Source organism: Cottoperca gobio, unplaced genomic scaffold, assembly GCF_900634415.1.
Source record: "Cottoperca gobio unplaced genomic scaffold, fCotGob3.1 fCotGob3_189arrow_ctg1, whole genome shotgun sequence".
Classification (NCBI taxonomy): domain Eukaryota; kingdom Metazoa; phylum Chordata; class Actinopteri; order Perciformes; family Bovichtidae; genus Cottoperca; species Cottoperca gobio.
Genome location: NW_021166832.1, coordinates 230,354 through 253,732, shown reverse-complemented (window position 1 = coordinate 253,732; position 23,379 = coordinate 230,354). Strand labels below are relative to the sequence as shown.

The 23,379-nt window shown below is 43.9% G+C and overlaps 3 protein-coding genes across 4 annotated transcripts in view; 2 read left to right on the top strand and 1 right to left on the bottom strand.

Annotated features, from left to right (window-relative positions):
* The window catches only part of rapgef3 (Rap guanine nucleotide exchange factor (GEF) 3), a 29,624-nt gene extending 25,025 nt beyond the window's left edge, over positions 1 to 4,599 (bottom strand). The window contains exons 1-2 of one of the 2 annotated variants that reach the window (XM_029426471.1): positions 4,475 to 4,599; positions 2,172 to 2,256 (exon numbers count right to left, since the gene is read on the bottom strand). In XM_029426471.1, coding sequence (XP_029282331.1) covers positions 2,172 to 2,234 — 63 coding nt within the window. In that variant the 5' untranslated portion in view covers positions 2,235 to 2,256; positions 4,475 to 4,599. Of the gene's footprint in view, positions 1 to 287; positions 593 to 2,171; positions 2,257 to 4,474 lie in introns of those variants that run through there. The other variant, XM_029426470.1, reaches the window with a different exon arrangement.
* A 1,472-nt stretch (positions 4,600 to 6,071) lies between these two features.
* On the top strand, positions 6,072 to 8,807 carry slc48a1a (solute carrier family 48 member 1a). The gene is made up of 3 exons (XM_029426467.1): positions 6,072 to 6,785; positions 7,325 to 7,492; positions 7,695 to 8,807. The coding sequence occupies exons 1-3, from the start codon at positions 6,656 to 6,658 to the stop codon at positions 7,829 to 7,831; spliced, it is 435 nt and encodes a 144-aa protein (XP_029282327.1). The 5' UTR covers positions 6,072 to 6,655; the 3' UTR covers positions 7,832 to 8,807.
* An 809-nt stretch (positions 8,808 to 9,616) lies between these two features.
* On the top strand, positions 9,617 to 18,386 carry LOC115004796 (solute carrier family 26 member 9). The gene is made up of 20 exons (XM_029426472.1): positions 9,617 to 9,741; positions 9,882 to 10,021; positions 10,551 to 10,661; positions 10,749 to 10,924; positions 11,796 to 11,960; positions 12,043 to 12,195; positions 12,307 to 12,389; positions 12,459 to 12,606; positions 12,681 to 12,794; positions 13,740 to 13,817; positions 13,904 to 13,999; positions 14,084 to 14,190; positions 14,261 to 14,330; positions 14,399 to 14,491; positions 14,561 to 14,695; positions 14,850 to 15,092; positions 15,733 to 15,787; positions 15,971 to 16,095; positions 18,077 to 18,133; positions 18,220 to 18,386. Exons 1-20 carry the CDS (start codon positions 9,617 to 9,619, stop codon positions 18,235 to 18,237), a joined length of 2,292 nt encoding a protein of 763 aa, XP_029282332.1. The 3' UTR covers positions 18,238 to 18,386.
* Positions 18,387 to 23,379: the final 4,993 nt, after the last annotated feature.

The window sequence follows — 23,379 nt, the reverse complement described above, 5'->3', positions numbered from 1 at the left end:
TTTCTCTGTTTTATATCCTATTAAAGGGACAAAACAAGACATTTAAAGACTTCTGCTTGGACTTTGAGGATCTGAGATGGACATTGTTCAGTACTTTCTAACACTTTATAGACTAAACCATTAATCTGCAGGTTATTTGATAGTGAAACTAATCAATAGGCAGTGGTGATGGGGTGCATGATGATGTTCAGAAGTAATCTCATCATTTCTCTGTGCCAACATTACAGTAAACTAGTTCCTGCCAGTGATCCGTGAACTCCTCCGCAGTAAACATGAAAGCAGCATACCCAGCTGATGCCCCGTATGCTCGGGGTTTCCACTGCGGAGCGGTCCGGGAACACTTGGTAATTGTGACTCCGAAACAGATGCATCTTGTCTCAAATCCAAACAACCGACGAACAACTTTCCCAGTCAGAAGCCTCAGCACCTCCAGACATTATTCACACAAAGTAGACCCGCTCAGGACTGCACGGCGGCAGCGTCGGCGCAGGACTCCGCATGTTGTCCGTGTCGGTCCCTGCATCCAACCCCCACACACCGGCTACCTCGGCAGACGTGTGAGCCTCAGTGAGCGCGGAGCTCAGTCTCCAGCCATCCCTCACACAGGCGCACTGCCGAGCCGCGTGTGCGCGCCCTCCTTAGCGCGCAGTCCCAGGCAGACGGGACGCCCCCCAGGCGTTTGATTTAATTAACTTGGTGTATAATAATAATATAATAATAATTAATAATTAATATGAATAATAATATGAATAATTAATAATACTGAGATTATTATTATTATTATTATTTATCTGAAAATAACCCTTCGTGCTGTAAAATCTTTTAAAATGAGGTCATTAGCATTAAACTTTATCGGATTATTGTTATTTTAAACATTTATATTCTGCTATTGTTTGTTTGTTTGTTGTATTTGGAGAATCTGCTGTTTATTAGATTTATCCTGTAGTGGAAACTTTCCAATACATTTAAAAAAGTGTCACGAGCTGTGAAATATCACAACATATTTAAAAACAATAGCTCTATTGATACTGCGACGATATGAACACAGAATATTCCCACAGTTCTGTAGATATAATGAGTAATAAGTGGGTAAAATGACATCACTGTCCTGTAATACAGCCTCATGTCGTATAACAACAACCAGACGTCTCTCGTCACAACATGGAAGTCCTCTCCTTCTGGAAGAAGCCTCATCACTGTGTCACAGCGTCTCTCTCTGGCTCCACCTGGCTCTGACACTTCACAAGGCTCAAGGTCACTGAAGGAGTCCTTGTGTCCCGGCTCTGTGTGGTGTGTTGCCCACTTGAGCTGCACGACTCTGCACACACACACTTATCAGGCCGTCCAGCTGCCGGGCTCAGCCTCGGCGTGGACTCGCAGATAAAACGCTTCAAGGGCAGAAAGCAGAGAAGTCGACGCCCCTCATGAGGATCTTTGTGCTCCGTGTGATGAGCCGTGCTCCACTGTCACTGTGTGCTTACTGTTCAGCAGGTTTAACATCAGTGTGGGGACATTACCCTGTTACATGTACACATGTAACTCTTTCAGTTACCTGACTAATGCCAAGCTTTTGTTTACGTCCTCAACCAACAATTATCTTCATTACTTATTACTTATTTATCTGACAATTATATTTCTCAATTCATGGTTTAGTGCATAAAATGTCAGAAAATAGTGAAACATGTCAAAGTTTTGTCTTTTAATGTGATTATAAAACAGAGAAAAGAAAGAAATGACTTTAACGGTTAATTGATTATTAAAATAGTTTTAAGAGATTATAGATTATCTTCTGTGTACTTATTAAATTAAATTATTACATTTGTTTACTTTTATCACACATATTTCAAACTGGACAATAAATATATATAAACAAACAAAGTTATTAAAAGTTCTTCCATAAAACTTGAATTAAGAGAGAGAGAGAGAGAGAGAGAGAGAGAGAGAGAGAGAGAGAGAGAGAGATAGAGAGAGAGAGAGAGAGAGAGATAGAGAGAGAGAGATAGAGAGAGAGATAGAGAGAGAGAGAGAGAGAGAGAGAGAGAGAGAGAGACATAGAGAGAGAGAGAGAGAGAGAGAGAGAGAGAGTGTGTGAGAGAGAGAGAGACATAGAGAGAGAGAGAGAGAGAGAGAGAGAGAGAGAGAGAGAGACATAGAGAGTGTGTGAGACTCACTCCTCCCATCTCTGGTGTGCAGCGTCTTGGTGGGGGGCAGATGGATTGCACCGTGTTCTCCATCGAGGAGACGCTTCAACAGAATCTGTGACAGAAACACGGCGATAATGAAGCGAAGATAAAACAACGTGTTTGTCACGTGGCAGAGATCCGTGGGACGTGATTCGCTGGCAGCCTGGAGACGTTGTGTGAGACTTTAAATCCCAGCTCTTGTGCCCGTGCAGAGCTGCTTGTTCCTCCAGCTGCAGAGACGTCGGAGCGTCCTGTGAGTCCAGCACCTGTTGAGACATCCGTGCTCCTTTCCTCAAAGTCCCACGGAGCCCAGTTCACCCTGAATAACCTCCGTCATGTCACACAACACAAGCCACGCCGCACGCCCTTATACTTTGAACACATCTCCAAAAAAACCCAGTAACTTCTTACCGAGTCTGGACTCGTGTGAGCTCCGGGATCATGAGGATGCTCCACTCAGCGCTCTCCCAGTACAAGCAGCTCAGCGATGGAACCAAATATATTACTGTATTACTGTGTGTGTGACTCTCTGTCTTGTCTAAATGCCTCGCGGGGACTCCAGGAAGCCACATTCAGATGGTTGACGTTGGAATGTGAAGGAGATAGTTCAGCTGATAAAGACGAGCACATCGTCGCCGTCTGTCTCATGGGATCAGTGTGTTCAGTACCAAACATAAAGAGTGCTTTACACACCTCTAATGGTCCCGGGGTGGGGACCCTCTCAGGATGCATTTCATTATAACACCAGAATGTTTGGGACGCTGTGTGTTTGACCCCAGACCTCATTAACGTGCAGCAGTGTTGCATCATGTGCACGATGGAGAGTTTAAACACTTCACATGCATTCTGAAACCAGATGCTGCCCTCTGTTGAGAACACGGGGGCTCTGCAATCTGCATTAAAGTGACTACAAGGTGTGTGTGTGTGTGTGTGTGTGTGTGTGTGTGTGTGTGTGTGTGTGTGTGTGTTGAAGTATTTGACGTTATATTTGTGGTTGTGTCTGGTACTGTAGCGGGATCAGAAACAAAAGCTCAAAGGGGCTCAAAGGGGCAGTGATGGAGCAGCAGCTGAACTCGCTCTCGTTCTTCTACACTGATCCATCATTTATAGAATACATTTCACATCCATATATGAATTAACGTGGGGGACATATTACAGTTGAACATGTTACATAACATGTGATATAATGTGATGCATTACGTCATCACATCGTGCAAACAGCCAGATGATGTAAACAACAGGGGGCGCTAACGTCAACACAAAGTCCCTCGTAGTTGTAAACATCAGGAAGAATTACGAATAAATTCTAATCAAAAGAAGTTACAGCGATAAATGTTAATGAACTTTTATTTTAATTACACTATAAACTAATTATATGTTTCCGTGTGTTTCTATTCAGATCCTCCGGGACTGGGAGTGGGATTTCCTGCAGCAGATCTACGCCCATGGAATGTCTGTGCCAACACACACACACACACACACACACACACACACACACACACACACACACACACACACACACACACACACACACACACTTTTTCCTTCCTTTCCCCTGACCAATTAGCAGTGACAGCTGAGGACATATTTTATTCATTTGACCCCACGGTCATATTATGACTGAAGTATAATTATTGTTATTACTATTATAATCATAGTAATAATTAATGTTATTATTATTATAATTATTATTGTTGTTGTTATTATTACTATAATAATAATAATATTTATTATAATTATTGTTATTATTGTTATTACTATTATAATCATAGTAATACTAATTATTGTTATTATTATAATGATTATTATTGTTGTTATTATTATAATAATTATTATCACTATAATAATTATAATAATATTTATTCTAATTATAATTATTATTGTTGTTATATAATTATTATTGTTATTATTACTACAATAATAATACTTATTGTTGTTGTTATTGTGACTATAATTATTATTATTATTACTATAATAATAATTATATTTATTATAATTATTATTATTGTTGTTATATAATTATTATTGTTATTGTGACTCCTGGTTCTCACACATCGAGCTCCTGCTGCGCGTCACATGCTGATACTTCAGTTATTATCACTTCAACATATTTAGAGAATAAATAACTTTCTTTGTCTTGAAATTTGAAGCAATTATTAGTAAAAGCATAAAATAAAGACATAATATTTAGTCAAACACTCATTTGCACAGCATAGCGTGTAAATAAAATAAATAAATAGAATAATTATACAACAATATGATAAATAAAACAATAGGGATGAGTAACTCACTGGTGACGTTCTTCAGTTCGCTTTCAACCTTTTCTATTTCCAAACGTTCGACACGGTTTCTCACTCATTGCTGTTCGTGAGTTACGGGGAGTGTGGCTGGACTTCCTGTGTCTTTCTGATTGGCCGTGAAGAGAGTGCCCCAGGGCAATGGGCTGAGTACAGCAGTGTGTGTGTGTGTGTGTGTGTGTGTGTGTGTGTGTGTGTGTGTAGACGGGATCAGAATATAAGCACAGTGGTTTAAGCACTTGCTTTCACTTGACATAAAAGCTGAGGTTTTCCTCTGTGACGTCTTCACAGCTGCATGTTGTATCTGCTAACAGCAAAGCTTTGGAGCACAGATTTAAATTCTCCACATCACGAGCATTTGCTAGATTTGTATTCGGAGTATAAACGTTGCTCAGAATAAATGTTTCCTGTAGAGACAGTCGCTTCCTGTCAGTCCGCAGAGCCGTCTTCATGGCAATATCTCCTGTTGACTTTCTTTACTGTACTGAAGAACTCCACGTGAAGTATACATTGTTGAGTATTTCCATCGTATGCTGCTTCATACTTCTCCTGCCCGGTATTTATCTAACAGCTTTATTGACTCGTCGTGTTGCACATGATGTAAATCAGCACAGAATAATGGTGGTTACACATGTGGTCATTGTGCTCCAGAGTTAATATGGAGTTCCTTTATGCTACACGATACACTTTTATCGTAGAGTGTGGAGGATGAGTGGAAGTCTCACAGCCGGAGGAGAAGCTGCTCTCTAATAGTTTTCTTAAGTTTCCTCTTCAGAAAACAAGAAGCTGTTGTTCAGCTTTTTTTTTGTGCCAAGAGCGAAATGTGTGACGAACATGTCCGGTTCTCTGTGATGCTGATTCCCACGAACCTCAGCTCTATTGATACACTTTCACTGCTTTTACTTTTGATACTTTGAGAACATTTTGCTGATCAAACTTACTTACTTGTACTTAAGTAATATTTCAATGCAGAACTCTTTCTGCTGTCTGTTGTCGCTACTTGTAAGTAAATGATCTGAATACTTCCACTTGTGTGTGCACTGTTGTCTTTCTGTTTGTAATAACACAATGCTTTTACCTTATTGAAAGTATGCATGCTTTTTACATTTTGTCCTGGTGCCAGCACCTACAGCTTAAAAGTGGTTAAAATGGGCAGAACAATTACAGGATGCAAACAAACCTCACTTTCCTCTCACCATGACAGAGCAAATCTATAGAAAATAATTAGTACCTGTTGCTTAAGATATTTTAACCACGGCTACTTTTTGAAACCAGCTTGCTACATAAACACAGCATTTTATATCTATTTATTTAACCTTGATTGAGTACAAGTTGATCCTTTTTCAATGCAGCTTGTATTGTGTTTTTATGTAAATATCTTTTAATGTGTCCTGTCTTGATGTTTATATGACGTATTTGTATGTAACCTTTTTAATAGCAGATGTTGCACATGCAAACCAAAGACATGTATCTGCCTTTTGCATGCAACAAATCGACAGTTAAGTTCTCTATTGTATTCTCTCTGCAGTCCGCAGTATTCATGTGTGCAACACAGACGCCTTCAGGGTGCACTTCCTCTCCGCGCCACGAGGGGGCGGTGTGGGGCGCGGTCCTCAGCGCAAAGATATTTCCATGCACAAGTGATAGATGACTCTGCGGCAAATTATTGTACACACACCCGAACAAATCCTACTTTTCAACACCGTAACACGAAACTATTTTGCCCTACAAGTGTCCTGTTACAGTGAAGTACATGTACCGACTATTTAAACCGAAGAACCGTAATGCTATGTGACACATCGCGGACTCTGCTGAAGACGTGCCCCCGCGGTGACGCTGCTCTCGGGTCGCAGCGCGTCATCTTCGCGGTGCAGCAGATAAACACTTTGTTTAGCTTTAGCTCCTGCAGCTAGCTTAACATCTACATTGTGTCATCCGAGTTTGTTTTGTCGCATTTGGCGGACGAATCATTTTCCTGTTAAGCTAGTTTAGCTAACATTCATAGGTGTAGCTTCTCTTTCCGTTCAGCTGGGCGGAGTTTAATGTTCTGTGTTGATGCTATTACATAACATGGTGGTAAGCTGTTGATGTAGCATTAGCTTAAAAACAGTCTGTTTTTTAAACATACTCGTATCTCCTGTTTGAGACATCTGTGTGGCAGTAGTTGTGTTTACGATGGGAGTCAGCAGGATCTACATTAGCATAGGGTATGCTACATTTGGCACCCTGGTTGGACTTTCTGCTTTCTTGGTGTGGAATATAGCGTACAAGCAGCCGTGGACGGCGGCCATGGGAGGCCTGTCAGGTATGTTTACACCTGTTCATAGTAACTATAACGTCTCCTGCACCGACAGCCCAGCTGCACGTCTTAGTCGGTTAGTCGACTCATTAGTCGTGTTTGCTCTTCAGTGGATTCATTTCTTATGAGCTTAAACTTATGAGCACATCTCTGCTGAACACAAGATTTAGTGTTTGCATGATTCTTTCTATTGATGTTAAATCAACTAATCGATTAGTCGTCACATGTTTGTCCCTATATGTTCCTTCAGAAGCCCTACAGCTGATTTACATGTGTAAGATTAGAAATCTGTCATTAGCTGTAATATGTATATTAAACACTAAAAGCTGCTGAGTTCAGCCCATACATGTTTGTTTTTTGTCTGATTCGACAGTAAAATGAATATTCTTTGGTTCTGTTTTGTGGAGTTGTTTGGATGAAACAAAGGATTTAATTGAGAAGATACTCTTCAGATTACTCCTGAGCGTTGTTATGATGCTGATATTGTTTAGATATAGTCTCTATGATGTGCAGGCTCGGTTTGTAATATGTGTTTGTTTCAACAGGAGTTTTGGCGTTCTGGTCTCTTGTCACACACGTCATGTATCTGCAGGACTTCTGGCGCACTTGGCTCAAAGGCCTCAAGTTCTTCATCGCTGTTGGCGTGCTCTTCTCAGCGCTGGCAGTGGCCGCCTTCATCACCTTCCTCACTCTCGCCATCACGCAGAAGCAATGTAATCCTCTCTCCTGTTCCTACTTTATAATGATCCACATTCAGGGTCGGGGGGGTTATAGGATCTACTCCGGCTGTAGATCGCACAGTGAGACTTTATTAAAACACAAAATGCTTTTAGAGAAACTAACACAGTTGTGAGAAGAACACTGCTTATTGATTATAGGATGGATGCTAAGTATTCATCTCTCTGTGTCCCGCAGCTCCCACTGACCCGAGGAGCCTCTACCTCTCCTGCGTGTGGAGCTTCCTCACTCTCAAGTGGTCCTTCCTCTTGGCCCTGTACTCCTACAGATACCGGCAGGAGTTCGCAGACATCAGCATCCTCAGCGACTTCTAGTCTCGATTGTTCAGACTGCGACGGACTTCGAGGGGTTTGACACTGCCGGCGGCGGCGGCGGCGGCAGCAGCTGGTCTAACAGCTTCTGTAACAAAGAGGAGGAAGAGCCGGCGGATTAAAGTCCTCTGACTTTGTGGAGTCGCACTTGTTGCACTTGCTTAACAAGCTCTGTGTTTGTATTGTTTTCCTGCTCCCACACTTTTAGATATTATATTCCCGTAAGTCTAAACCTCTGAAGAGCTGCTTTGAGTTAATCGCTTGAGTCCGTGTATGAAGAGACGTGCTGTGTTTTTATAGACTGATTTTATCTTGGGATTGTTTAATATTAAAACGGCTAATACGTAGGTGGGAATCCCACCGCAACAGGCTTTTAATCCAACGACAAGCTGTTAAAATGAAACTAACCCCCCTCCACCTGGACAGTGTTTGTTGGAGTGCTTGAATGTTTCTCCCCAGACGAGCTTTTCGCTGCAGTTTTGAACCATATTCTCATTTTTACTAGTCGGTCTCATCTTCATCGTGAATGACGTTCTTCTAGATGAATATTTGCACTCGTATTTAAAGCTTTTTAAAGTACATGTTCTTAGTTCCTCCCTTAATAATGTTCGTAAGAAGTGAAGAAAAGACATTCCTGTGGAAGTCGTGCTTTTCATCTTCTCCACCGGGGGGCGCCTCGCTCTGTCACGGGAGGAGTCCACTGGAAACTGACATTCCTCTGAAGAGAAAACACAAATGAATTTGATGAATAATTGCACTTTAGTCTTGATATTGATGCCATTGTTTTACATGTGGTCATCTCTCTTTTTAAATGTTGTGTTATTTATATGTATCATTCATTTACAGTTTGTATGATTTGTGTGGAGTTTGGTTCCAGCTGTCCGCCATGAAACATGTTCAAATGTGTTTGTGTTGATGAGCGTATGAATGTTCGGATGTAAATAGAAACTGAACCCATTAAAGTTGCATTTATTGTAAATGACATCGTCGTCTTCTTGCTCTGCTGAACCGATGATTCAGCGTCGCTGCAGCTTCTCACTTTGCAAAGCTCCACCCAGAAGGTGTAGCGAGTCTTTAGCGTAGCTTGATAAGTAATCAGAGGAGTAAGTAATCCACAGATGTGATTCAAATGCCTGCAGACCTCCAACGCTCAGGCACCGTGACGTCTCTTCAGACTGAAGGTCATTTAGATTAAAAAGAACAAGAACTTTTGATTAAGACATTTTGCTGATGTGAGTATTTGAAGATTATAATCCCTGCATACACGTTCTCTAAAGAGGTTAGGATTATGTTTTGTTTGTCTGCAGAATAATGTAAAAAACCAGATTTTCATTAAGCTCTGGAACGTGTCTGCTGGTTGTTCTAAGTCAGTCGCTAGTTTAGTTTTTATTCACTTTGAAAAGTACATTTAATATTGTTTTTAAGTGCAGATATTGTTTTAAATTGAGCTTTTGTTATAACATTATTGTATTTCTTCACAGCGCGCTGAAAGACGAGCAGAAGCATCTCGTGCGAGTTCTATTATCTTCCTGCCGTTGAGCAAATATTGTCGCCGTCCAGCTTCCTGTTGGCTGATCCTTCAGCCTCAAGGTTAGATTAGGCCTCGCACACGATGTGCCAGTAAAATGTAAAAAGCACAATCCTGCAGAATATGAACCTGGAATTGAATTTGTTTGCAGTAACATTTGATGCTACTACTTTGAGGAAGATGTAATCCCTTAAATTGCTCCTTGAGGTTTAGTATAAGAGCTTTTCTGTGGTCTTAATATGTTTCATTACGCTGCAGCCATGCACCGGGACCGCCCACGCTATGTGATCGACAGGCCGGCGTATAACCTCCCAGACTTCGACGGAGAGTTTGACAAGAAGAGTCGACAGTTCCCTGTTGGAGAGAAGGTGAAGAAACTCTTCAGGTACAGAACTACATGAACTCTGTCTGACGAGCTCCGCAGCCTCGACTCAATATGAAGTTCTGACCTCATTTTGGGGGATTTTTCAAAGTAAGGAGCAGAAAACACGAAGCTCTTCAAAGAGTTTCTCTCGTTTGTGTCAGATGCTCCGTGCTGCGGCTGAGGGGCTTGTTATTCACACACCTGCCCGTACTGAGCTGGCTTCCCAAATACAAAGTGAAAGAGAGGCTGCTGTGTGATGTCGTCAGCGGGGTCAGCGCCGGCACTATTCAGGTTCCCCAAGGTCAGTCCAACCGTCTCTGTGTAGAACCCTTCGACTGAAGATGGGTGCACCACCAACAGAAGCCCCGGGACACACGTGCTGTTAGAGACGATCTGATGCTAACGACGCCTCGCTGCACATAGACGCCATTCAACATTAAACCTTTGCTCCAATACAGAAACTTAAGCAAAGAGTGTTTTAGGTGTTAAAGTGTCTGCACACGTGTTCTGCACGTTTCCCTGTTTTTAAAGGTTATATGGATCTTCCATTTGCAGATGCATCATTGTTTTTATTATTGCGCCGCCGAAAGCATTTTGTCTTCATGTCCGTCCCTTTGACTTAAACGTGATATCTGGATGAACTGATTAGACTTTGGGGGTCAGAGGTCACTGTGATCAAAAGTCAAGAATTCAAACGTGAATGTTGTTGGACACAACTACCGACATAATTGTAGTTTCAGCTGTCGTGTTATTACCCGGGTCGTGTGTGTTGTTGGTATTTCAATTGTAATGATTTAAGTGACAGTTATAAATGTCTCTGCTTCTTCCAGGTATGGCATTTGCCCTCCTGGCAAACCTGCCTCCAGTCAACGGTCTCTACTCCTCCTTCTTCCCCCTCATCCCGTACTTCTTCATGGGCACCGCTCACCAGATGGTCCCAGGTGAACCCGAGGGATTCGTCTCCACAGTTTCTGCACGGTGATCAGCCTGACTCTGCCCACAGATGTGACGCACCACTTTCTGTGCAGGTACCTTCGCTGTCCTCAGCATCATGGTGGGGATGGTGTGTCTGAGGCTGGCGCCGGAGTCCGACTTCAGTCATTTCAATGCCACACTTAATGCGACGGTTGTGGACACGGACCAGATGAATGAGGTTCGTCTGGGGATATCTGGAACCCTGGCCTGCCTCACTGCACTCATACAGGTACTGAACACATACGGGTACTGAACACATACGGGTACTGAACACATACGGGTACTGAACACATACGGGTACTGAACACATACGGGTACTGAACACATACGGGTACTGAACACATACAGGTACTGAACACATACGGGTACTGCACTACATACGGGTACTGAATACATACGGGTACTGAACACATACGGGTACTGAACACATACGGGTACTGAACACATACGGGTACTGAACACATACGGGTACTGAACACATACAGGTACTGAACACATACGGGTACTGAACACACAGGTACTGAACATGTACAGGTACTGAACACATACGGGTACTGAACACATACGGGTACTGAACACATACAGGTACTGAACACATACAGGTACTGAACACATACGGGTACTGAACACATACGGGTACTGAACACACAGGTACTGAACATGTACAGGTACTGAACACATACGGGTACTGAACACGTACGGGTACTGAACACATACAGGTACTGAACACATACGGGTACTGAACACATACGGGTACTGAACACATACAGGTACTGAACACATACGGGTACTGAACACATACGGGTACTGAACACACAGGTACTGAACACACAGGTACTGAACACATACAGGTACTGAACACATACGGGTACTGAACACGTACGGGTACTGAACACATACAGGTACTGAACACATACGGGTACTGAACACATACGGGTACTGAACACACAGGTACTGAACACATACGGGTACTGAACACATACGGGTACTGAACACGTACGGGTACTGAACACGTACGGGTACTGAACCCGTACGGGTACTCAACACTGCGTCTGTTAACGTTTGAAAGAACACGATCAGAACTCCCTCTGTCTGTGCAGATCGGCCTCGGCTTCATGCAGTTTGGGTTTGTAGCCATCTATCTGTCCGAGTCCTTCGTCCGAGGCTTCATGACGGCCGCAGGACTGCAGATCCTCATCTCAGTGCTCAAGTACATCTTCGGCATCCAGGTGCCACCTTACAGCGGTCCGCTGGCCGTTATATACGCAAGTGACTTCCATATTGTGCAACATTCAAAGACTTTCTATGATTTGCTGATAAATGTGTAATGTTAATTCTCTCATGCAGACTCTTGTAGATATTTTCCGTGGCCTTCCTGAAACCAACATCGCGTCGTTACTTTTTGCTGCGGTCAGCAGCGTGGTTCTGATCGTGGTGAAGGAGCTGAACGCACGCTACCGCCACAAGCTGCCCTTCCCCATCCCCATGGAGATCATAATCGTGAGTGGTCATTTCTCCCGGGACACACACGAACACTTCTTTGATTTCACCAGGCTGTTTTGTAGAGTCGTGACGATTATAGATGATGAAGTTGATGTGTGTTGCACGCAGGTGGTGGCGGCCACGGCCATCTCAGGCCCGCTGCATCTCCCGGACATCTATCACATGGACATCGTGGGGGAGATTCCTTTGGGGTAAAGCATAATGTAAAGCAGCAGCATCCTCAGGACCAATGCTTGTGTCATTCATTAAAATTATTCCAGGTTCCCAGCCCCCATCCTGCCGACGGTGAGTCAGTGGGACGAAATGCTGAGCACGGCGTTTTCTCTGGCGATCGTCGGGTATGTCATAAACCTGGCTATGGGCCGGACTCTGGCAGCCAAGCACGGCTACGACGTGGATCCCAACCAGGTGGAGAAACTGCAGTACTCGTTCAAAACGTGACTTTTATTGAGTTTATGTATAAACAACATGTTCTTGTGCAGGAAATGTTGGCTCTTGGCTGCGGCAACTTCCTGGGGTCCTTCTTTAAGATCCATGTGATCTGCTGCGCTCTGTCTGTGACGCTGGCTGTGGACAGTGCTGGTGGAACGTCTCAGGTGAGGGCTGTGTTACGTAATGTTTATGCATATAAGACGAGGAAACGACATCTTATGAAGCGTAAAAATAACCTTTAATGTTCAAGTGTTAGTCTGCAGAGATCCACGCTGAGAGAAAACACTATAAATATGTTTATCCAACGACACCTGAAGGCAGCAGCTGCTTCTAAAATACATCAACGGGCTCTGCAAGCTTTCTGAATTGTTGTGTCTGTTTTCATCTTATTTATTAACAACGTTTACACTGATGGACAAATGTTCAGTACGAGTATTTATTTATGGGTGGTGTTAATGTCGCTGTATAACACATCGAGCCTTCAACACAACGTCCTTTAAATACTAGTTTATCTCACGTCTGCTTTACGCCTCATGACTTCACCTGGATGTGAACAGTTTGTGAGTAAACTGAAGTGAGGGGTCGATTATTGTGTGTAATTCATGTGTGTGTGTGTGTGTGTAATTCATGTGTGTGTGTGTGTGTGTGTAATTCATGTGTGTGTGTGTGTGTGTAATTCATGTGTGTGTGTGTGTGTGTAATTCATGTGTGTGTGTGTGTGTGTGTGTAATTCATGCGTGTGTGTGTGTGTGTGTGTAATTCATGTGTGTGTGTGTGTGTGTAATTCATGTGTGTGTGTGTGTGTGTGTAATTCATGTGTGTGTGTGTGTGTGTAATTCATGTGTGTGTGTGTGTGTAGGTGTGTGTGTAATTCATGCGTGTGTGTGTGTGTGTAATTCATGTGTGTGTGTGTGTGTGTGTGTGTAATTCATGTGTGTGTGTGTGTGTGTGTAATTCATGTGTGTGTGTGTTGTGTGTGTGTGTAATTCATGTGTGTGTGTGTGTGTGTGTGTGTGTGTAATTCATGTGTGTGTGTGTGTATGTAATTCATGCGTGTGTGTGTAATTTATGTATTTGTGTGTGTGTGTGTGTGTGTGTGTGTGTATCAGTTTGCCAGTCTGTGTGTGATGCTGGTCGTCATGGTTACCATGCTGGCGTTGGGAGCCTTCCTGAAGCCGCTCCCTAAAGTAAGTGACATCAGAGTTTGACACTTTGAGAAGCGACACACTGAAATGTTTGCGTTGAGGAGAAACAGCTGGTCTCTGCTCCCCAGTCGGTGCTCGGAGCCTTGATCGCGGTGAACCTGAAGAACACGCTGCTGCAGCTCTCCGACCCGTTCCACCTGTGGAAGAAGAGCAGGCTGGACTGCGTGAGTCCGAGCTTCAGATGCGACGTCGCTGCACGATGTGATGTTTCTTTCCCTCCGTGTTTGACCTTGTTCCGTTTCTCTCAGTGCGTGTGGGTCGTGTCGTTCCTCGCCACGTTCTTTCTCAGCTTGCCTTACGGAGTAGCCATCGGCGTGGGCTTCTCCGTCCTGGTGGTCATATTCAAGACGCAGTTGTGAGTAAGCTCCGCGCAGTACAAGCCGTACGTTCATGTGTCACTCCTGTTAATACTGTGTTCCTTGTAGTCGTAATGGTTCTGCAGTGGCTCAGGTGGTGGATACAGATATCTACAGAAACCCCAAGGTGTACAGTAAGGTATGACACCTGCACGTTCTGTCGCTGTGACGCGTGTTGCATCTGATCTTTGTGTCTTAACTCCACAGGTGACGCAAATAACAGGTGTGAAAATACTCAACTACTGCTCACCGCTCTACTTTGCAAATGCAGAAATATTTCGCCAGAGGGTCGTCAGAAAGGTACGAAACACGACCTCCGGCTGTTCCCGCTCCAGGTGAGAACCGGTGTTGATGCATGTTTGTGTGCAGACCGGCCTGGATCCTGGGAAGCTCATCCTGGCCCGGCGGAGGTTCTTAGAGAAAGAGCAGAAGGACAAAGTGAAAGAGGAGGAGGAGGAGGCGAGAAGGAGGAAGCCCAGCTCGTTGGTGAACATGAAGACTCAGGTGTGTGAGTGTATCCGACACACACATGCAGCCAGGAACACACACACACACACACACACACACACACACACACACACACACACACACACACACACACACACACGCACGAGTCAATATTTACCAGGTCTGAAGTGCATCCTGTCACTTTATGTAGACCGTATCTCAGCTGGAACTGCAGGATGACTTTGATCTGAGCGATGGCGGTGCCAGCCAACCCGAGCCTCCCACCAGCTATGTCAACTTCCACTGCAGCGACATTGAGTCGGGCGAGCAGGCGCCGGACCGGGAGCCGCCCAGCCCCACGCTGGAGTCGCAGCCCGTGCCCTTCCACACCCTCATCCTGGACCTGGCAGGAGTCTGCTTCATCGACCTGATGGGCATCAACGTGCTGATAAAGGTCGGACGCTTACAATACAATACTTAAGACAAAAGGTTCTTTATTGTGTCTTTTAATGTTTCTGTTCGATCAGCGAACAGCGAGGCGCCACAAGCTTTCTCAGGGTGCGTTCAAAATAACCTTTGAGCTTCTTGGAGCAGGAAAACAATGCGACTGTGATTGTGATAATATACAAAATGTATAAATATAATGTCAGTAAAGTGACGTATTACCCACGGAGCAAGCAGGCTGCAAAAATAACTTTTTTGTCCACCGCTAAAATTGCTAATGTTCAAATGTAAATGATGCGAATGTTACACCCTGCACTTTGTGGAGGCGCACACAGCGCGGTGTCTAACCTGCGTCTTTAAATTCAAAATGTCTTAACTCGCATCTAATTTCACTGATGCAAACTTAATCTGTTTATAATTGGACAATAACATTTCTAATGTTGAAGTGTTCATGCTAAAGAAACGATATCATTGCTATTTTAAACATTTAGAGTTCTGCGAGTTATTACCTCGTATATCAGGACAAAACGTGTGTTTGCAAAGTGAATCGTTGACATAATAACTGAGTGTATCGATGTAATGAAGCCTCACAAGGTCTTATTTCCTGTGCACTAATGTTGAACCTTTCTTCTCCTTCACCCCCCTCACAGATGAACTGCAGCTACGCCACGCTGGGCATTAAACTGTACTTGGCTAATGTTCAAGGTAAAGTCTCAAAGGAGCGTTTCACACAGAGACATGAGGTCAGCAGGTCTGTGAAGGACACTGAGATTAGATGTGTACATACTTACTATTTGATAAGGATACAGCGGTGATCAACTTCTCCTGTATCTTTGAATTCCACATGAGCGTCCAGGTGAAGTCTGTGTGATGCTTGTTGTCCTGCAGCTCAGGTGTATGAAGAGCTGGAGGCCGGAGGAGCGTTTGATGACGGAAATATCGGACGCGGTAATCTCTTCCTCTCCGTTCACGACGCCGCCGTGTTTGCTCAGCAGACCTCCGGAGAGAGACAGGTCGCAATGCATGTTGTATGTTTGGTGACTTTAAGCATGCAAACAAATGCAGCTTTTGTTGTTGTAATACTCATCTCGGCCACCAGAGGCAGAAGGGCAGCATTACTTCATGCTCTATGACAGGGGTCGGGAACCTTTTTGGCTGGGAGAGCCATAAAAGCCAAATATTTTTAAATGTATTTCCTTGAGAGCCATATATTTAATAAAATTGAGTTTTAAGTATATCACGTCTCTGAGTACTAAAAGCGGTGTCAGTGTTTCCCCTACCATTGTCTGTGCCCCCCCCCCCAACAGAATCCCGCGCCCCCCTCTGAACTCCCTTTTCACATTGAACAGGTGCTCTTTTATTAAATAAACTAAACGTTTATGTTATTTATCTAATTTATGTGCACGTTTCTGTGTCTACTGCGCAGGTGTCAAACTCAAGGCCACAATTATATCCGGCCCGCGAGAATAACTGGCCCGCCGGTTTTGGTAATTAAATCAATGCATGGCACAACCACGGGAAAATACATATTTGAGGAAGAATCTAAATGTGTGAATGAAATGAAACTGCCCCGGGACAAACTGACGGGACTGACGACAGCCTGCGATGTGATGAAGAGAGCAGATTAGTGCAGGATGCGGGAGAAGATGCAGCAGGAGAACTGTGCAGGTGAGCTGACGGTGTATCACCGCATCATACACCAGGAAGCGCTGTGTTGTAAAGCTCTGGAGATGGAACATGTAATAAGCACCGTAACACAGACAGGAAACTTTATAAGAGTCAATGTAAGTCTCTTCCTGAGGAGATACATTCTGAACATGGCGGTGCGATGGCTCAGTCGAGGGAAAGTGCCGAATAGATTTTTAGAGTTGCGTGAGGAAATCTGGCCGTTTTTGGAAGCAAAGGGAAACACAGCACAGATCTCTGGGACGATGTGAGCTGGCCTGTTTGTGCAGCATAACGAAGCATCTCACTGTTAAACCTGCAGCTTCAGGGCCGTGTGATCACGGACATGTATGATGCAGTGAGAGCGTTCCAAGCCGAGCTGCCTGTGGGAGACTCTGATGCAGAAGGAAACTTTGGTCACTACGTGTTTCCAAACACTGACGAACATCTCCACCGCTGTGTTCCCGACTGCGCATGAACTGCTCAGCAATCCGTTTGCAGTTGACGTGGAAACAGCACATGTGAACATCCAAACGGAGCTGATTGAGCTCCAGTGTAACGACACACTCAAGGCAAAGTGTGACTCTGTGGGCGCTGCAGTTTCCAAGCTTCACCCCCGAAACGATGCCTTAATGTTGGCCCTCTCTGTGATTGAGTTTGACACCCCTGGTCTACGGCTTGCTTTGCGCAGTTTCTCCTCAGCTGTTTCGCGAAGGGCAGGGCTCCGCCCCCCCCCCCACACACACATGCACACGCACACGCACACACACACGCACACACACACACGCACACACACACACACACACACACGTGCGCACACAGTTACAGTCAGAGACAGAGTGGAGGAAAGGAGAGGGGAGAACTAAAACAAAATCCGCTGCTAAATGTTTTACTTTATAATGACACAGTATAATTATTTATTACTTGTTAATCATGTTAAAAAATGTCAGCTCAAAATTGTCTGAGAGCCATAACGCGTCATCGAAAGAGCCATAGGTTCCCGACCCCTGCTCTATGAAGTTACATTGTGTGTTTAAAACCTGTTTTTTCACATGCTCTAAATTTAGATCAGACTTGGAAACATTGTAAAATGGATTCCCAACAAAATCAGTCCTCACTTCCGTACAATTCATTCATTCATGTAAAGTCTGCAAGTCTCAACTGTCAAAACACTTTATAAACTGTATTGTGTCTTTAAAGTACTGTGATTACTTTATACGTATGTGTTCTACTTCCTCCGTTGTTATTGCACACGTAGCAAAACTATTTCAGTATTTGCCTTCACGCCTGTTTGACATTAAATATGTACATTCCCTCCGCTGGCTGCAGGCAGACACAGCGAGACAGGGAGCCTCTAACATTAATGAGGAGAAAGACCTGGAGCAGGTATGCACGCTACAAAATACTTATTATTATTCACCAATAAGCCTTCACACTATATCTAATATCTAACAGTGGTTTTGATTTGACAGGAAATGTTTGAGCACTGATTGCTGCAGTGAAGATGAGCAGAAGGAACGTGCAGAAGATACTAACTGTGATCTTCAATGTCACTGTAATTTATGGAAACGCATTGTTGCCAGAATACATCCTGTGCTTGATCTTGTGTCTCTGCTGACTATCAATTATCTAAATAAAATGTTTGACTTTGTGGTTGTGCACAGTGATCAGTTCTTGAGTCCTCTGACAGAAGGTGATACAAACCAGCACAAGAACCCCCAAACAAGTAAGCACCGAGCAGATAATGAGGGGAAGAGTTCGGCCACTCCTCACAATAACTGTGGAGTGAAGCTGCTGACGGGGCAGTCATACAGAAGTGCTGCTGCAATTAACTGAGAGTGTGCATGGCCACAGCTGTGTGGAGCGAGACGAGTCCCTGTGGAGGCTAAACACAAATGAAAGGAGGAACACACGGCATCAGCACTTTCATCACTTTATTGTCTTGCAAACTCTGTTAAACACACAATCTGTCATTTTTTGCCACAAGTGTCTCAATCACAACAAGAGCAGAAGCTGGAGTTTGGTGTGGTGGTGCGGCAGCGGTGCATCATGGGAGTTTGGTGTGGTGGTGCAGCAGCGGTGCATCATGGGAGTTTGGTGTGGAGGTGCAGCAGCGGTGCATCATGGGAGTTCTTCTTCCTCCTCTGATTCAAAGGTTAAACATCAGAGTTTCTCCTGCACGCTGTTCGGCTGCCGCTAACGTTTGTCAGCTTGTTTCTCTGAGAACTTAAGATCCAGACGTCCAGGACTAAAATCCTTCAACCTTCAAATATAGAGTTAAAAACACCAGGATGTAGAAAGTGTCTTAAAACTGGATAAAAAGTCAGTTTATGAAGCTTCTGCAGACAAACACAACGCTGACACTGCTCAAACGGGAGACGACGCCATGACATGAGAGAGAGGAAACGTTACCTTCAACCACAACCTACATATACAACACAGGACTGATGACACCATGACAGGAGAGAGGAAACGTTACCTTCAGGGACATTACACATGTCTCTGTCTCACTACATATACAACACAGGACTGATGACACCATGACAGGAGAGAGGAAACGTTACCTTCAGGGACATTACACATCTCTCTGTCTCACTACATATACAACACAGGACTGATGACACCATGACAGGAGAGAGAGGAAACGTTACCTTCAGGAACATTACACATTTCTCTGTCTCACTACATATACAACACAGGACTGATGACACCATGACAGGAGAGAGAGGAAACGTTACCTTCAGGGACATTACACATGTCTCTGTCTCACTACATATACAACACAGGACTGATGACAGGAGAGAGAGGAAACGTTACCTTCAGGGACATTACACATGTCTCTGTCTCACTACATATACAACACAGGACTGATGACACCATGACAGGAGAGAGAGGAAACGTTACCTTCAGGAACATTACACATGTCTCTGTCTCACTACATATACAACACAGGACTGATGACACCATGACAGGAGAGAGAGGAAACGTTACCTTCAGGGACATTACACATGTCTCTGTCTCACTACATATACAACACAGGACTGATGACACCATGACAGGAGAGAGGAAACGTTACCTTCAGGGACATTACACATCTCTCTGTCTCACTACATATACAACACAGGACTGATGACACCATGACAGGAGAGAGAGGAAACGTTACCTTCAGGGACATTACACATCTCTCTGTCTCACTACATATACAACACAGGACTGATGACACCATGACAGGAGAGAGGAAACGTTACCTTCAGGAACATTACACATGTCTCTGTCTCACTACATATACAACACAGGACTGATGACACCATGACAGGAGAGAGAGGAAACGTTACCTTCAGGGACATTACACATGTCTCTGTCTCACTACATATACAACACAGGACTGATGACACCATGACAGGAGAGAGAGGAAACGTTACCTTCAGGAACATTACACATGTCTCTGTCTCACTACATATACAACACAGGACTGATGACACCATGACAGGAGAGAGAGGAAACGTTACCTTCAGGGACATTACACATGTCTCTGTCTCACTACATATACAACACAGGACTGATGACACCATGACAGGAGAGAGGAAACGTTACCTTCAGGAACATTACACATGTCTCTGTCTCACTACATATACAACACAGGACTGATGACACCATGACAGGAGAGAGAGGAAATGTGTAGACTGACTGTAACTGAAATATGTGGGCCAACTAACTTGTGTTTGTGTAGCAGGTGCTTCAGGCGTGTTGTGTTTGGCCTGGCAGCAGGCTGACGGTGGTGTTGGTGTGCTTGTGATGCATGAATGGATTAATGAAGCTGTTAAGAAATCATCCTAAGGTATTGTGGCACACATCTGCTGCTCTCCTTCCTGTCTGCAGCAAATTGGCACCTCAAGTGATTACAAGGTTTCTATGGCCATCAGCTTTAGTGTGTGTGTGTGTGTGCGTGTTTGTGTATGTGTGTGTGTGTGTGTGTGTGTGTGTGTGTGTGTGTGTGTGTTTGTCCTGTCTTACTGTACTTTATACTGCACACAATGAGTAGAAGTGGGTCACACAATATTACAGATCAGGATGTCGGGGTGAAGCACTTTGGCTTTAGGGCAGGGTTACCTGTGATTGACAGGTCTCAAACCTTTAACTCTGTCACAGTTTGTTCTGATGTAAACATCTTGTTCAGCTCCTCCTTCTTGTTTCACTGCTGGATCCAAAAAACAAGATGGCGTCGGCCAAAACCCCAATGTCAAGGCTCCAGTCCTCAAACCAGCGGATGACGTCACGGTGACTTCTTCTTCTTCTTCTTCTTCTTCTTCTTCTTCTTCTTCTTCTTCTTCTTCTTCTTCTTCTTCTTCTTCTTCTTCTTCTTCTATGGTGCCCCATTGTTGTCCTCTGATCTCTCTCCGTGCCCTCATTACATTTAAAGTTGAGGTGTTGCTTTTATCTAAATGTACTTTAGGCCTTTTAATTTGACCTTCTTGATATTGTGCCGTATAATTACTCCTTATTATCAGCTAAGCTACCGGTCCCCCCCCCCCCCCCCCCCCCTCACTATCTGTCCTGGAGGTCAAACGGTGATTACAGTGAACTATGAAATCCCTGTAATTGCAAGTTCACAAAATGTTTTAATGTTCCAGCCCTTACACATTCATCGAGCACGATGGTTTAATTAACAAGCTCCCTTTTTAGACATTTGAGACGGAGAGGTTTGTGTATTAAATGTGTTTACGCCCACTGGGTTCCTACAGTGAGAGGAAGTGAGAGGCGTCAGAGGTTATCTCCTCGCCGGGTCCTCGTCATTTAACACTCGCCTGCTTCTTTATCAAGCGTCGTCCCTGAGAAAAATATTCAGCTCTGACTTTTTTCACAATCAAGATTTCAATTTGGAGAGCTTTAACAAGAAGCCGGGAAGCCTCACTGTATTAAAAGACTGTTGCTTAAGCAGAGCGAGGGAATGAGGAGGACAGACATTAAAATAATGGCTGTTTGACGTTGATCAAGCGATAGCAGTTGGTGCTTTGCATACGCATTTTATAGACCTATGTTTGGGGATCTATTCTGCTTAATTAACAAACCCGTTTGCAGCCAGGGGATCGTAAATCTTCATTGTGCCATGTCAGCATATTGTTTTTTGGACAGGGTTTGTTTACAGAGTTGCTGAGGGCAAATCTGACCACCGATAGCTGGCATTAATTAATGTTGCACGTTGTCTCATTTCAGTAGTTCAACGGCAATTAAAGGCACAACAATGGCTCGTTCTCTGGTGATTAATTAAAGCGTAACATGATTGAGTCTCTGACTGCAGGATGTGAAACCACAGCTCCACGTCTGATGGAGAATATGCTCGACCTACGTGGAAACTCCACGTGATGAGTTTTTTCATTTCACGGTAATATTATTGCATTAAAACGTAATCGCTTCTGCTAATTATTTCAACAGGAGTCGACCTTTATGGAATGATAAAAACCACTGTTTGAAATTGAAGCTGCAGAAATATTTTCAATATGTTTGTTTTGTTGAAAGGAAGGAAGGAATTTGAATTTCATCGCCGGTGTCGGGAAGCAAAGCTGCACGAGGAGATAAAGCTTCACAAAGATAAACACATTTGACCTTCTGATCGCGCCATCAAGACAAAGATAGATTTGCAGCTGTTGGACAGATATGAGTCATCAGCGATGTGTTTTTATCCTGCCATCGACTCATTAAAGCGAGCGGCAGGTACTGTTTGCTCTCCTGTCTTCTTATTAGATAAAAACCTCCGTGTGATGCTGCGGATACTCGCTGCGTACTGAGACGTTCAGCATCAGCGGGGAAATTAGACAAGACAATGCAAAACAACGCAGTGTGGTGCAGCGCTGAGGGAACTCATTAAACACTGCAGCACGGGAGGAAGCCACAGGACGCCGTGCAGCATGTCATCGGGGCTGTTGTGAGTGTTATTACACAATCATCATTTCATAGCTTGTGCACAATTACTTCATTAATTTTGAGAGTCTTACAAGATAAACTCACAGGCCAAGAAGGACATAAAAGAGGAAGTAATTCAGAGATTTTGTCTTATTTATCTCCAGAACTCGTCTTCTTCAGACGAGAGGAACATGAGAACATCAGAGTGTGTGTTTGTAACTGTGTGTGTAGATTTAAACTCTCCACAGCTACATTACATAACGCCTCATGTACATATTAAACACTTGTAATATAAACTGTGTTGATGTGAGTCATGAAGTGGGGAAGCTTCATGATATCTGTGAGTTACATGTTTGACCCTGTTCACCTGTAGTGTGTACAACATGTATGACCCTGTTCACCTGTAGTGTGTACAACATGTATGACTCTGTTCACCTGTAGTGTGTACAACATGTATGACCCTGTTCACCTGTAGTGTGTACAACATGTATGACTCTGTTCACCTGTAGTGTGTACAACATGTATGACTCTGTTCACCTGTAGTGTGTACAACATGTATGACTCTGTTCACCTGTAGTGTGTACAACATGTATGACTCTGTTCACCTGTAGTGTGTACAACATGTATGACCCTGTTCACCTGTAGTGTGTACAACATGTATGACTCTGTTCACCTGTAGTGTGTACAACATGTATGACTCTGTTCACCTGTAGTGTGTACAACATGTATGA